Below are 14,945 nucleotides of genomic sequence, written 5' to 3'. Positions count from 1 at the left end.
TTGACAGATGTAGATTAGTATGCTAGAGTCAAATTTAGAAGAAGGCATGTGAACATCAATCGATAGTCATTTTGGGCCATTCCTCTTTAATTTGTATATTAATAATACAAAAAGTGGTGAGGGCAATAATTAATAAAGGTGGTATATAAATCTTGCAGGATGATCTGAACAGAACTGTAGTTTGAAAAAAATATAATGATTATCAGTTCACAATATCAAAAGTGTGAAGTTATGCACTACAAGATGAAAAACATTAAGCTGTGAATTACAGAGTGCATATATACACATCTGAGAGGAAGTGTGGGATATTTTCCATTATGGGATACTAAGGGAAGTGATGTGAAGTCAACTGCCTCTATATATAAGTAAACTAGCTGTGAAAATACTTCACATGCAAACTTTGCTTGCTTACACTTGGATAAAGAATTAATCAAGTATATAATTTCTTGGTAAGTATAACTGACCATACTGGGATCCTGAGAGATTCTGAGGAAAATTATTGACAATAAGTTGGTCATAATGTAAACTTTTTGTATTAGTATTATCACAGTATATTGTACACCCCTTGAGGATACATAACAAAATTATGATGCAACATGTTTTATTTTGTTTTGTACAATTTTTTTGTAAAGAGAGCAAATTGGCTGGCCTAGTTGGCAGAGTGGTTAGAATAGCCATTCTCTAACCAACAGGTTGCATGTTTGTATTCCCCCCCCCACCATCGACATGGAAGTTTGTGATTGTCTTTGTGGGAGATGAATTTCTTTGCTCAGTGTGAGACAACTTCTCTACTTATTGGAGGTCTGAAGTGGCTTCAAAAAGTTCCATGTTTGATCTCTAGAGCAGGGTTTCAGGACTACATAAAAATAAAATTACAAACAAAAAATTATAAAATTAATAAAAATGGGGGGAAAAAAAATCATTAGCCCAACCACAATATAAACGTGCTATAGGTTTACTGATAAACCTTTTGTGGGAGGGAACCACATAAAAAAAAAGTTAATTGAAATAACATGTTCATCATGACGTGCAACTAAATAAATAAATTTATATCAAAGAGAGAACTAGTAGTGCATAAAATAATGGCGTGAGAGTAACAGATGCAGAAGAGGTTCTTCAACTAATGAGTACCCATTTTCTTAAAAGCTATCAACCTGGTGTATGCAACATTGAGCTCACTGCTACCTCTTTACTAGATGAAGAAACTCAGGTGTATGAGGAGGAGATATTAGAGCCTGTTGAACAAACTGAATAAGAATTCAGCAATAGGAACTGATTGGATATCAGCACATGTGCTAAAAGAGTGTTCAGCTGAACTGGATGTTCCTTTGACCAGGCTGTTTAATATGAGTCTCAAAACAGGGAAGATTCCACAGGAATGGAAAGAATGTATGGTAATTCCATTGCATAAGGGTGGTGCAAAAACCGATGTATCCAACTATCGACCAATTAGTATCACAGGAGTGGTGGTGAAGAATTTGGAAAAATTGGTTAGGGCTGGCATTCAGAAATGGGTTAACAGTGAATTTCTACTTTGCAATGAGAACCATGGGTTTACTAAGGGAAGGTCATGTTTTAGCAACTTTCTCACATTCTACAACAATCAACAATGTTAAAACTGAACCAGACAAGGGGAATGGATACACCTTTTGGATTTTGCCAAGATTGGCAGAATATAGCATGGGTAGACTGTTGCATAAATTGGAGAATATGGGGTTTGAATTAAGAATATTAGCATGGATAAGAGGAAGGCTGACTGACAGATATGAAAAAGTGGTATACGGGGGATACAAGTCTGAAACATTTTAGGTAACCAGAGGTGTACTACAAGGATCAGTTCTTGGTTCACTGTTATTCAATCTGTACATTAATAATATTGGGAAGAATTTGATAAGCAACATACAGCTATTTGCTGATGATGCAAAGATAGGTATGATGCAAAGGATAGGAATGCTGCTAATATGCAGTACTTAAAGAATGATTTGAATAGGATGGAATTGTGGGCATGGGAAAATGGATGTCAGTTCAACGTCAGTAAATGCAAAATCATTCACTTTACATTTACATTCACTTTTGGCGTGATTAGATATCCAATGTCGTATTATATTGGTGGAATTATGCTAGAAGAAACAGATGAGGCTAGGGATCTTGGAGTATTAGTAGTTAGGAAGTTGAAGTTCAGGGGACATGTAGAAAAGATTGCAAATACAACCAAAAGATAACTGCAATGGTGAAATGAACGTTTGCAAGATAAGTCTAATCTTTAAAAAGATACCTGTGGCATGACTATAAACAATAAATTATATGACAAGCACAGAAACTTTAATGAAATGAAAGTACAGATATTTCATACCGAAAATAACAGTACATCATCAGTGCATAGAAACAAGCAAATCAAAGAAACGGGAATACAAGGTATATACAGCAGTCAGTGGTTTACCAATTAAAAACTTGCCGCATGCTAGAAATTAATATTAATAAATAACATTATTAAAAACTATTTTTGATGGTTAAATAAAATAAGAATCTCCCAAACCTTTGGGAGAGAAAGAGACAATTGTTCCAATTCAGATTAGTATTCAGTGGGATGAAGCTCGTCTTCTCCATAGAAGCAGGTTTAAATATGAATGCCTTTTCAAAGAAAGTTTGCAAAGCCCTTTTACATTGGACAAACTTTTGAGGTTTCATGTATTTGATATAATATTGATGTTCATTAATTTTTTTTCGAAAGAAAGGCCTGTCTGCCCATAGTATGTTAGATTACATTCACAAGGAATCTGGTAAACACCAGCTAATGATAGAGGTGACAGTTTGTCTTTTGTAGATGGCAACAAATGAGAAATTTTGTGGATAAGAAAATATGTGGGAATGAGATGATACTTCTTCAAAATTCTACCTATCGGTTCAGAAATGCCAGAAATATAAGGAATTGGAACCCTGCAGTCTGTTGAAGAATCCTGTAATGTTGGAACATAGGAATCAATTATCTGCTGGATTTGATTAGAGTTGTAACCATTAAATTCCATTTACACTTTGATAATGAGAAGTTCTTGTTGAAAGCTTGAGACAGAAGCACACATTATGTGCTTTATTAATTAAAGACTTGATAACACTGGTTTTTTGAGAGGTGCGATGAGCAGACTTTTGATGAATGCATCTGCCAGTAAAGGTAGGTTTTCAATAAACACTGGTTGATGAATTATCACAGGCTGTGCATGTAAGAAGGATGTCCAAGAATGGTAAACTACCAGCTTTTTCTTTTTCCATGGTGAATTGAATGAATGGGTGAAGGCTACTGATCTGTTGTAGGAAAGTGGTAAGTTCATTTTCAGAATAAGGCCAAACAGCAAAGACATCATCAATGTAATGAAACCAATGAAAGGGTTGAGGATGAATGGATGAGAACAGCGCATCATCCAGATAGTTCAAAAAATAGTTTGCCAAAGGTGGAGGCAGAGGGCTACCCACTGCAGTGCCTTCAACTTGTCTGTTCAACTTATCTGACACTGTTAATTTACTATATGATGATTACTGTGATATTGCAAAGATTTTTGAATTTGTTATAGAATCAGGATATTTCAGCTGGAAAAACAAGATCTATGGACAAGTTGAGAGCACTGCCATGGGTAGCCTTCTGTCTCCAAAAGTGGAGACAGAAGGCTACCCATGAACCATCTGGAAGATACTTTGTTCTCATCCATTCATCCCTAACCCATCTCATTGGTTGCATTATGTTGATGATGTCTTTGTTGTTTGGCCTCATTCTGAAAATGAACTTACTGCTTTCCTATAGTAGATCAATAGCCTTCAGCCATGCATTCAATTCACCATGGAAAAAGAAAAGGCTGGTAGTTAACCATTCCTGGACATCCTTCTTATGTGCACAGCTTCTGGTAATTTATCAACCAGTGTTTTTCGAAAACCTACCTTTACTGGCAGATGCATTCGTCAAAAGTCTGCTCATTGCACCTCTCAAAAAACCGGTGTTATCAAGTCTTTAATTAATAGAGCACATAATGTGTGCTCCTCTCTCTTTCTCAAGCTTACAACAAGAACTTCTCACTATCAAAATGTTAATGGAATTTAATGGTTAAAACTCTAATCAAATCCAGCAGATAATTGATTCCTATGTTCCAACACCACAGGATTCTTCAACAGACTGCAGGGTTTCAATCCCTTATATTTCTACCATCTCTGAATGGATTGGTAGAATTTTGAAGAAGTATCATCTCATTCCCACATATTTTCCTATCAACAAAATTTCTCATCTGTTTCCATCTACAAAAGACAAACTGTCACCTCTATCCTTTCAGGAAGATTTGAATAGACTTTTTACTTGGACAAAAGAGTGGGGTTGTAATTTTAATATCGATAAGTTCAAGGTGTTGCATTTTGGATTACAGAAATATAAGGTTGTGTACTATAGTGATAGTGCTGTACTGCAGGAAATGGATGAGATTAGAGATTTGGTAGTGATGGTTGACAGTAGACTGAAGTTTAGAGGGCATATTGCTAGTGTCGCAAAGGCTGCACATCGCAGTGCTGCTATGATAAGAAGTACTCTAACATATAGGGATAAGGAAGTGGTTGTGCCACTGGTCAGACCATACTTGGACTACTGTGCTCAAATTTGGTCACCTGGTGTTCAGTGTGATGTGGAGACATTAAAGATGGTCCAGAGGCAAGTGACTAAGAAAATATCAGGACTTTGGACTGTTGACTATGGAGAGAGATTGAAAAAATGGGGATTGCAGAGTTTGGTGGATAAGAAGAAAAGAGGTGATATGATAAAGACTTAAGTTAGTGAGAGGATTTTATTGGATTAATTCTGATGAAATTATAAAAAGAGTAGAAAGCAACAGGGGAAAAATCAGACATCATCCCTGGAAGTTATGTAAGGGTGTGGTGAAGAGTAGATTTTTTATGTGGGGAATTGTCAGTGAATGGAATGTATTACCAGGATGTGTTGTTAATGCAAGAAGTGTTAAGGATTTTAAGATTCAGTATGATATGTTGTCAGTTGAATGAACCTCCCATGATGAGAGTGCCAACTCCATGGAGGGTGCAATAATAATAATAAAACGTCAAATAAAACATTTCATGAAGGTAGTGTTAATTTCCTATTTCTTTTCAATATTTAAAACTTTTAGGAAAAAAATAATATTTAATTGACTGAGCACAACTCACCCCTAAAATATATTCACACAGTTTAGGTTCAAGTAAATACATTGACACAGCATTTGGATGCCCTTTAGATTCTTTACACCTAGTAAGAACAAAAGCACTATTTCATTGTTGAACTGTGGGATTGCTAAGGTGAAACAATAGTGATTAAAAAATATTTTTAAAAAAAATCAATTCATAGGACTTGAATGGCTATTTCCTATCATATATAAATATTTTCATATTCATACTCAGGAAATACATATGAAAAAAATAATAACAGGGAAGGTGAAAAAACAATTTTCCCTTAAAGTCTGTAACTGGTAAATAAAACTTCATTTTTTTTTAATTTATTTTTTGAATACATGTAGTGCAACATAGGAATTATTTTGGCATATAGATAAGAAATCCTATCTTTACACAGGGAGTGCTTAAGCGTCAAAGCTGTATAACTGAGAGGAGACCTCCACATAGCCTTTAAAGGAATGCAGAGAACCGACCAGTGCTTCTGACCTAATGTCCAATCCTCACCTTCTCGTGGTGCACCCTGTTAGATATCTACCTGGATACTGAACGAAAGAGGATGGGCTGGCAATTTTGAATTTAGCCGACCAAATTGTATTCCTATAGGTTAAACCAAAATACAAAATGATGGTACAATGACAAAATTTCATGCCTGCTAGGGCTTCGCCCAGTTAAACAAGGCCACTGTTATTTTCACCAGGGAATCAGGGCGAACAGTGAAAAGTCAGCTACTGGAACAAATCTGAAAACACACCCCAACTCAACATCACCCCAGAGTTAAAGATTGGTACTATTAACATAAGAATCCTGAATGGCAAAGAAATGGAGCTAGTGGAGATATTAGATAAGTACCAGATTGGTATAATAGGGGTAACTGAAACAAAAAAGACAACAACTGGCGAGATCTTTCTGAGCAATAAATACAAAATGTTATATTCAGGAAATGACAATCAAGGAAAAGAAGGAGTAGCCTTAGTATTCAACACAAAATACAAGGCCCATCTTCTTGAATGGCAGGCAGTGTCAAGTAGAGTGATTTGGGCAAATATCAGACTGGGGAACTGGACAATGAGACTTATTTGTGCCTAAGGTCCCACAAAATTCTCTACTAAGGTAGAAGGTGGAGGAAGTTTTTGAGGCTCTAGAGAAAGCTACTGACACAATGAAAAAGGAAAAGTTGGTCCCTGTTGGGGATCTAACTAGCAGAGTAGGAAGCGATTGTCAGACATACAAAAATGTTTTGGGAAAATTTGGAGAAAAGAGCAAAGTTAATAACAATGGCAAACACCTGTTGAATTTCTGCTCAGGACATAGACTGGTTATTACTAACACCATGTTCCAACATAAAAATGTGCACAAATTCACATGGAGAGAAGAGGCAAGGAATAAGGAAAGTCTCATTGACTATGTTATTGTTGATAGTGATGTTTTCTCCCTGGTGCAGGACACCAGAGTGTACAGAGGATTTGAAATTGGAAGTGATCACTATTTAGTCTTGAGCAGGATAAAATTGAATTTCATATTGAAAAGAATGACATGTAAGAAAGTTTTAAAGCGAATAAAAGTTGAGCAGCTGTCAGATGTGAACTGTAGACTAAAATACACAAAGATTATTGAAGAAAAAATTAAAGAGTTTGAGAACAGGAACCAAACCTTGGAGATTCAGTGGCAAGCCTTGAAGAAAAGCCTGATTGATTCAGCCAGAGAGGCATGTGGTGAGGTTGTCTGCAAGGATAGAAAAATCAGAACTCCATGGTGGATACAGGAAGTTAAAGAGGCAGTGAAGGAAAAGAATAAAGCATATTAAAAGTTCCTAGCAAATCAGCTTGTGCTCTTAGAGAATACAGAGACAAATGTAAGAAAGCTAAACAGTGTGTAAAACTAGCTAAACAAAAGACATTGGAGGACTTTGGCAAAAACATATAAAATAAATATCAAGAAGGTGGCAAAATATTCTGGAGGTTGTTGAAGAAGCTTAGGAATGGAGGAAAAAGTGCTGTAAAAGGTTAGAGATGATAGTTAGAGATGATAAACGTGACATGAAAACGGGAGAAAAAGATATCCTTGAAGTATGGAGTAATTACTTCGAAAAATTGATAAATGAAACAAGCAGTGACAACACAGTGATAAAAAACGCTGACAAGGCATGCAGTCAGGAATACATATCCATACTTGAAGTAGAAAAAGCTATCAAAGGCTTGAAATGTGGAAAGGCAGCAGGAGTAGATGATATTCGACCAGAAATGCTGAAGTATGGTCGTATAAAAGTCTTACAGTGGCTGCACTGCATAGTTCAGAATGCCTGGACAGAGGGACGAATTCCCGATGATTGGAGTAGAGCTCTCATAGTACCCATATATAAAAAGAGAAATAAAACTGAATGTGAATATTACAGAGGTATATCCCTACTGAGTGTTCTGGGGAAACGGTTGAGAAGAATTGTGGAAGAAAAGCTTGGTGAAGAACAAACTGGATTCAGGCGAAATAGAGACTGTCAGGATCAGATATTCAATTTACAACAAATAGTAGATAAATCATGGGAATATAACAAAGATCAGTAAGTTTTGTCGATTTGGAAAAGGCATATGACAAGGTGCCAAGAGAGAAGCTATTCAATATGCTACAGTTATATGGTGTCAATGGGACATTATATCAAGCAATACTTAGTCCTTATTTAAGTTGTAAGTCAGCAGTTAGATATGAAGGAAGTACAGGAAGATGGTTTAATGTTAAAACTGGTGTGAGCCAAGGATGTACGTTATCCCCTCTGTTATTCATTATCTATATGGATCACATTATGAAGGAAAGTGGTATTAAACATGATATCAAAATTGGAGATGTTAATGTCAGCTCTTTGCTTTATGCAGATGATGTTATACTTCTAAATAAATCCGCTACAAATCTGCAAGTTTCTCTGATTAAATTGAATAACTGTTGTAATAAATATGGTATGAAGGTTAGCAATAAAAAGACAAAGACAATGAAAATAGGCAGAATCATTGAAAATGTCAACCCAGTTGACATTTTCAATGAACAAGTAAAACATTTCAGCTACTTAGGCATGATTTTTAGTGATAAATTAAATATGGAAATAGACAACAGAATCAATAAAGCTGGTATGGTAGGAAGTCAATTGAATAAATTCATATGGAATAAGAGAGAAATTAGTCGGAACACTAAATTAGTTGTATACAAGACAGTGTTCAAACCAGTTTTAACTTATGGATCTGAGAGCTGGATCAGAAGTAAAACACTTGACCAAAGACTAGAGACCACAGATATGAGAATTCTGAGAAAGATTCGAGGTGTGAACAGATGGCATCAATGGCAATATCATATTAAAAACGAGGATATTAGGAAAGAACTTGACATCAGCATCCAGAAATGCTTTAGCAGAGCTAATCTCAGGTGGTATGGTCACGTAAACAGAATGGGTGAGGAAAGATTAGCAAAACAAGTGTTCTTTGCCAAGTTGGCAGGATTGACATTATATCATGCAATACTCAGTCTTTATTTGAGTTGTAAGTCAGCAGTTAGAATTGAAAGAAGTACAGGAAGATGGTTTAATGTTAAATCTGGTGTCAGACAAGGATGTACATTATCCCCTCTGTTATTCATTATCTATATGGATCACATTATGAAGGAAAGTGGTATTAAGCCTGATATCAAAATTGGAGATGTTAATGCTGAAAGTTTATTTTTCACTTGGTTAGAGTATAATAAATTTAGTTTAATCCTTTATCCAAGTGTGAGCAAACAAGTTTGCACCTGAAGAATTTAAGGATTAAACTAAATTTATTATAGTCTAACCAAGTGAAAAATAAACTCTCTCTAAATCCAGAGTAATTTATTAAAAAAGGGTGGCACACCATTTGGCAACTCCTATAGGTAGAGATGACCTGTTAATGCTTCTGCTTAGTATCTCCACTTGGGCCTGGTTCCCACTGAAGAGACCTCAATAAAGGTCGAAACTAGTCTGGGTTGTTGCCCTTCCCTTAATGCATAACATTAGACATATCCGCAAGGAGATGTGTTTTGCATTATGGGAGATACTGAGATAGGAGAGTTGGTAGCTCGCTCCACCTTTGCAAGGAGTGCCCTGGTGTTGTACCACCTTACCCCAGTCCTGAAAATACTTTCAGGCGCAAACTTTGTTTGCTCACACTTGGATAAAGGATTAAACTAAATTTATTATGGAGATGTTAATCTCAGCTCTTTGCTTTATGCAGATGATGTTATATGTCTAAATAAATCCACTACAAGTTTGTAAGATTCCATGACTTAATTGAATAACTGTTGTAATAGATATGGTATGAAGATCAGCAATAAAAAGACAAAGACAACGAAAATAGGGAGAAGCATTGAAAATATCAACTGCAATGTGAATGGAGAACCTACACAACAAGTAAAACATTTCAGCTACTTAGGCACGATTTTTAGCGAAGATAGTAAATTAAATATGGAAATAGACAACATAATCAACAAAGCTGTTATGGTAGGAAGCCAACTGAATAAATTTATATGGAATAAGAGAGAAATTAGTCAAAACACAAAATTGTATACAAGATAGTGTTCAAATCAATTTTAACTTATGGATCTGAGAGCTGAGTTATAAAGAAAATAATTTACCAAAGACTAGAGACTGCGGATATGAGGGTCCTGAGAAAGATTAGGGGTATGAACAGATGGCATCAATTTCAATATAATATTAAAAACCAGGATATCGGGAAAGAACTTGACATTGTAAGCATCTAGGAATGTGAGCAGGGCTAATCTCAGGTAGTTTGGTGTCACTTAAACAGAATGGGAGAGAAAAGGTTAGCAAAATAAGTGTTCTCTGCCAGGTTGGCAGAAAAAAGACACAGAGGAAGACCAAGATATAGGTGGGTTGATACAGTAAAGAGTGCCTTAGAAGACAGAAATATAAGGTCGTACTATCATATCCTCTATACCCCTTTGATGTGATGAAGTTTATATTGATTTCAATATTTTCTAATGTGTTTTTCTTTTCAATATGATGATCAATTTTATTCTGTTTCAAAAACTTGTGATGATCACCCTCATTTCAAATCCCCCATATACTCATGACCTGAATTAGTGTGAAGCTATCACTATCTTCAATAATATAGTCAATGAGACTTAATTCTTTGCATTGTTTTCTCCCTTTAAAATATCAGGTTAATGATGACTTAGTATCTTCTGAAGGTATTGATTATTATTATTAGCTTTGTAATTTTCTCCAAATTTCCCCTATACTTTCTATATGTCTGGTATTCATTTCGTAACTTTCCATTCAGCCAGAGGTATACAATAAGTCTCACTGTTTGATTCCCCATTCCCCAAACCTTTCCAAGGCCCTGCATCCATCCCTCATGTTCTATGTTAAAAAAAATTAACAATCTTCGTGAATAATTTTTGCTAGTAAAATTATATCATCAGCATTATGATTATTTTTAATTTTTCATTTTTAATTTGTATTCCACATTTTTCCATTTTGTTCACTTCTTTGATTATTTCATCCATCATTATATTAAGTAAGGCAGGAACTTAATGAGTTGCATACTCCAATTCCTTTGGTAATTTTGATTTCTCTAGCATGTCCTTTGTTCTGTATTTATTATAGAACTGTTACGTGTGTGTGTGTGTGTGTGTGTGTGTGTGTGTGTGTGTGTGTGTGTGTGTGTGTGTGTGTGTGTGTGTGTGTGTGTGTGTGTATCCTGATATGCGCTCGCTCGCTGACACACACACATTTTCATTACATAAGAATAACTAACACTGGGTTTATAGGTCATAATAATTATTTAATAAACCTACTAGTTTCTCCACTTAAGCTAGTAGCTTCATCTCGGTTAGGATAAACACAAATAAATATATAAGAAGTGTTAAATATGAATCATTATATAACTAAAAACACTGAATGTGTAGGAACTGTTACACAAAAATACAAGTAAAATAGAAACACGTGGAGTGTGGAAACTGGCATGTGGTCAGTCATTGTTCAGTAGGCGCACCTGATAGTTAGCAGAAAAATTAAAGTCCGATGTGTTTCAAGATCTAATGAGTGACTTCCAAATGTCACACAAAATCATCCTTGATTTCTGTTGAGACTGCTTGTGAGTGGATTACCATTGTAGCCTCTGATGTTGTGGGCACTGAAGTTGTCTTCGATATATGGCATGGAGCTCTTGTCCCATTCAATTTTTTTTTGGGGGGGGGGGGAGTGTAGGAGAAATGGAATGCAAGCGTGAGCCGTCTTCTCTGTTGTTATTGATGTCTCCAATATGCCCCTTTTGTCTTATTTCTAAACTTCTCGATGTTTGGCCTATGTAATTAATTATTATTATTATCTGAAACCTCCAGGGAGTCAAGGACTCATTGAGGGAGGCTACAAATCACTCAAACCAGCTGTCACACCTTCCCTTAGATTCATTCACACTAGTTGCACTCACTACCCCTAAAGGCAAACTATTCCATTCACTCACTGCTTTCTGGGAGAAAAACCTAGTTCTTACCACTTTCATGACTACAAATAAATTTAACTTCCATGGATATCCCCATGTTCTCTCCCCACCTGCCATATAACGAAAAATTTCATCAGATGACACCCATTCAAAAGTTTATAGACCTCTATCATATCTTTCTCCTGTTAACCAGGGTCTGCAATCTATATGCTCACAATCTGTCCTCATAATTTAAATCCCAAAATCCAGATATAATCTTTGTAACTCTTCTTTGCACCCTTTCCACAGCTTCTTTATCCCCTTGGAACCCAGAAGACCAAATCTACACACAATAATCATAATCCAGGTGTGGTCTTACCAAAACATTATAAAGAGGCAAAATGATTTCCTTATCCTTACACGTCAGGTTAGCTTCAACATCGCAATTATCCTCTGCGTTGTATTTGCAACTTTTGCTATGTGACCTTTGAACTTCAAATTCCTATCCACCAATACGCCAAGATCCCTTGCCTCCTCAATTTCTTATAGCACAAGCCCATTAATATAATATGCCTCTGGAATTCTAATCATGCCAAACTTTACACTTACTAACATTAAATCAACAGCCATTTTTGTTTGCCCAAATTTCCAGCCTATTCAATGCAGCTTGGGGGATTTTAAAAAACTGTCTGGTAGTTGCAATATCTAAATGTATTCCAAGGGTGAGAAGATTAAATAAGGTAGGTGTGAGATGGATGAATAAAGAGATTAAGCATGTGATACAGAGAAAAATGGAATTGTGGAGGCAGCATAAGAGAAGTGGAAATAACCAATTCCATGAGGTCTACAAAAAACATGCAAGGAGGGTTTGGTTGGTGAAGGTAGCTAATGAGAGGTATAAATAGCAGTTAGCTAATGAAGCCAAAAAGAATCCTAAGGAGTTTTTTCGATATGTAGCCAGCAAAAGAAAGAATGATTATGGAAGGATGACATTGACTGTATAAAGACTGTTGCAGAAGGTGTGGTGGAGATACTGAATGAGCAGTTCATAAAGGTCTTTAAATCTTGTGAATGTGACTTCATGGAGAGAGAGAGAGAGAGAGATTGAGAGCAGTTGATGATGGGGAGGAGAGACTGACTAAATAAGCAAGAGGTGTATGGTGAGTTGAAACTAGATGTTAATAAGGCTGTGGGACTTGATAATATATCACCACGTATTCTGAAGGAATGTGCCAGGGAGTTGACACCTGCCTTGACATATTTTTTTAATACGAGTCTTGCACTTGGTCAAGTTCCTATGGAGTGGAAGGAGGGCAAGATCGTGCCACTTCATAAAGGAGGTGATCGAACTCAAGCATCAAACTATAGGCCTATCTGTGTGTCAGGTGTTGTGGTTAAGTTGTTGGAGAAGCTTGTGAGAACTAGGATCCAGAGTTGGGTTGACAACAATGGTATTATTTTTGATGAACAGCATGGATTTGCTAAAGGGTGGTCATGTTTTAGTAATCTACTTACTTATTACAATAAAGTGACTGCTTCCTTGGACAGAGGAGAAGGATACACAGTAATATACTTGGATTTCGCAAAGGCTTTTGATAGAGTACCTCATGATAAGTTGACAGTCAAACTAGAGCAGACGGGGTTGGATATTAGATTAGTGTATTGGATTGGAGACTGGCTATCTGATAGGTATCAACAAGTTGTGTATGGGGGAGCGATATCTAGGAAAAGGAAAGTCACTAGTGGAGTGCCTCAGGGGTCTGCTTTAGGGCCATTACTGTTTAACTTGTATATTAATGATGTTGGTGAAGATTTGGATGGAGATATTCAGTTGATTGCAGATGATGCAAAGTTGGGACGAACCATGAAGAGTAGTGAAGATGTTGTAGCCTTACAAGAAGACTTGAATAAATTGAGTGATTGGGCACGAAAAAAGGGATGCGAGTTCAATGTTGCAAAATATAAGGTTTTAAAATTTGGAAAACAAAGATGGGATGCAGAATTTATGCTTGGTGAGGATATATTGTTGGAGGTGGAGGAAATAAGAGTTCTGGGGGTGATAGTGGATAAGGATCTGAAATTTAAGGGACACATAGTCAAAATTGTGAAGACAACACAAAGGCTTCTGGGAATGATGCAGAGGACACTGACTTGTAGAAGTAGGGAGATTCTTGTTTCGTCGTATAAGGCTTTGATTAGGCCACACATGGACTATTGGGTTCATATTTGGTCACCTGGAAAAGGTCCAAAGGTGACTGACTAAGGTAGTTTCTGACCTCTGGAATGTCGAGTATGAGGAAAGATTGAGAAGATGTAATTTGCAGAGTCTGGTGGATAGGAGGAAGAGGGGAGATATAATAGAGACCTACAAGTTGGTCCTGTCAGGTGTCTTCTCCCTCCAGGAGATTGACTATCATGTGTCTTCACCATGTCCTATTCTGCGCCTCTGCTGCATTCCTCATAATGAAACAAGTTGGTAAGGAGTTGTTATAGGATCAATGCTGGAGAAGTTCTACAGAAAATAATGGGAGATTAGGGGAGAACTAGGTCATCCCCGGAAACTCTATAAAGAGGATGTGAGTAGGGGAGTGAGATGCAGGTTTTTTTCGTGCAGAGTTGTAAAATGAGTGTGTTTAAGACATGGTATGATGAGCTGTGTGTGTGTGTGTGTGTGATAAAAGGACCTCCCAGATGAGTCTTTGACTCCATGAGGGCTTGTGGTAATAATAAGAAATCATTTTGTAAGTGCTGAATATCAGTAGCATCCTTGTTGCCCTGCCTATCTTCGCATCATCAGCAAACGATTGCACATATGATGTTAGACCCTGCCTGATGTCATTAATGTACAGATTGAACAATAATGGCCCAAGGACTGAACCCTAAGGTACACCACTGGTCTTTTTTTTTCTTTTTTTTTTTTTTAAATCTTTGTACTGATTATGGGCAGAACTACTTACATCACGTCCAGACTTGATATAGGCCTAAGCCTTTACAAGTGTTTTACCCTCTGCCTGTTCTAGTTATCATTGTTGTCATTCTCTGGTGGGCAACACCATGCCACCACTGTGCCCTGTAAGGCTCTCAAAGAAAGAACTTTTATATCCTTCTACGTAAGCCCAAGTCCTTATAGCTATCTGCGCTCCATACACCATGTAAAGAGATGGTGGCGCTGGTAAACCTCGGTGTTGCCCCATGCTCCTCCCGTATCTTACTTACTAGATCTTGGTTATTCTTATAATAGTTTACCTTATTATAATGGCTATAGGCTAGTGGGTGCCCTGTTTGCACCACCTGGGCATCAACTACCCAAATGTCACC

General features: G+C 36.7%; 1 protein-coding gene across 3 annotated transcripts in view; it reads right to left on the bottom strand.

Moving 5' to 3' along the window:
• The window catches only part of LOC150105075 (endoplasmic reticulum lectin 1-like), a 218,277-nt gene that overhangs the window by 19,375 nt on the left and 183,957 nt on the right, over positions 1 to 14,945 (bottom strand). For all 3 annotated transcript variants that reach the window (XM_090396132.1, XM_090396134.1, XM_090396133.1), the window contains exon 14: positions 5,188 to 5,266. In XM_090396132.1, coding sequence (XP_090252258.1) covers positions 5,188 to 5,266 — 79 coding nt within the window. The remainder of the gene's footprint in view (positions 1 to 5,187; positions 5,267 to 14,945) is intronic.

Source organism: Typopeltis vanoorti, chromosome 7, assembly GCF_054136105.1.
Source record: "Typopeltis vanoorti isolate ZY-2024b chromosome 7, IOZ_Tvanoo_1.0, whole genome shotgun sequence".
NCBI classification, from domain to species: Eukaryota; Metazoa; Arthropoda; class Arachnida; order Uropygi; family Thelyphonidae; genus Typopeltis; species Typopeltis vanoorti.
Note: the sequence above shows the minus strand (reverse complement) of the source record. Positions and strands in the feature narration are given on the sequence as shown.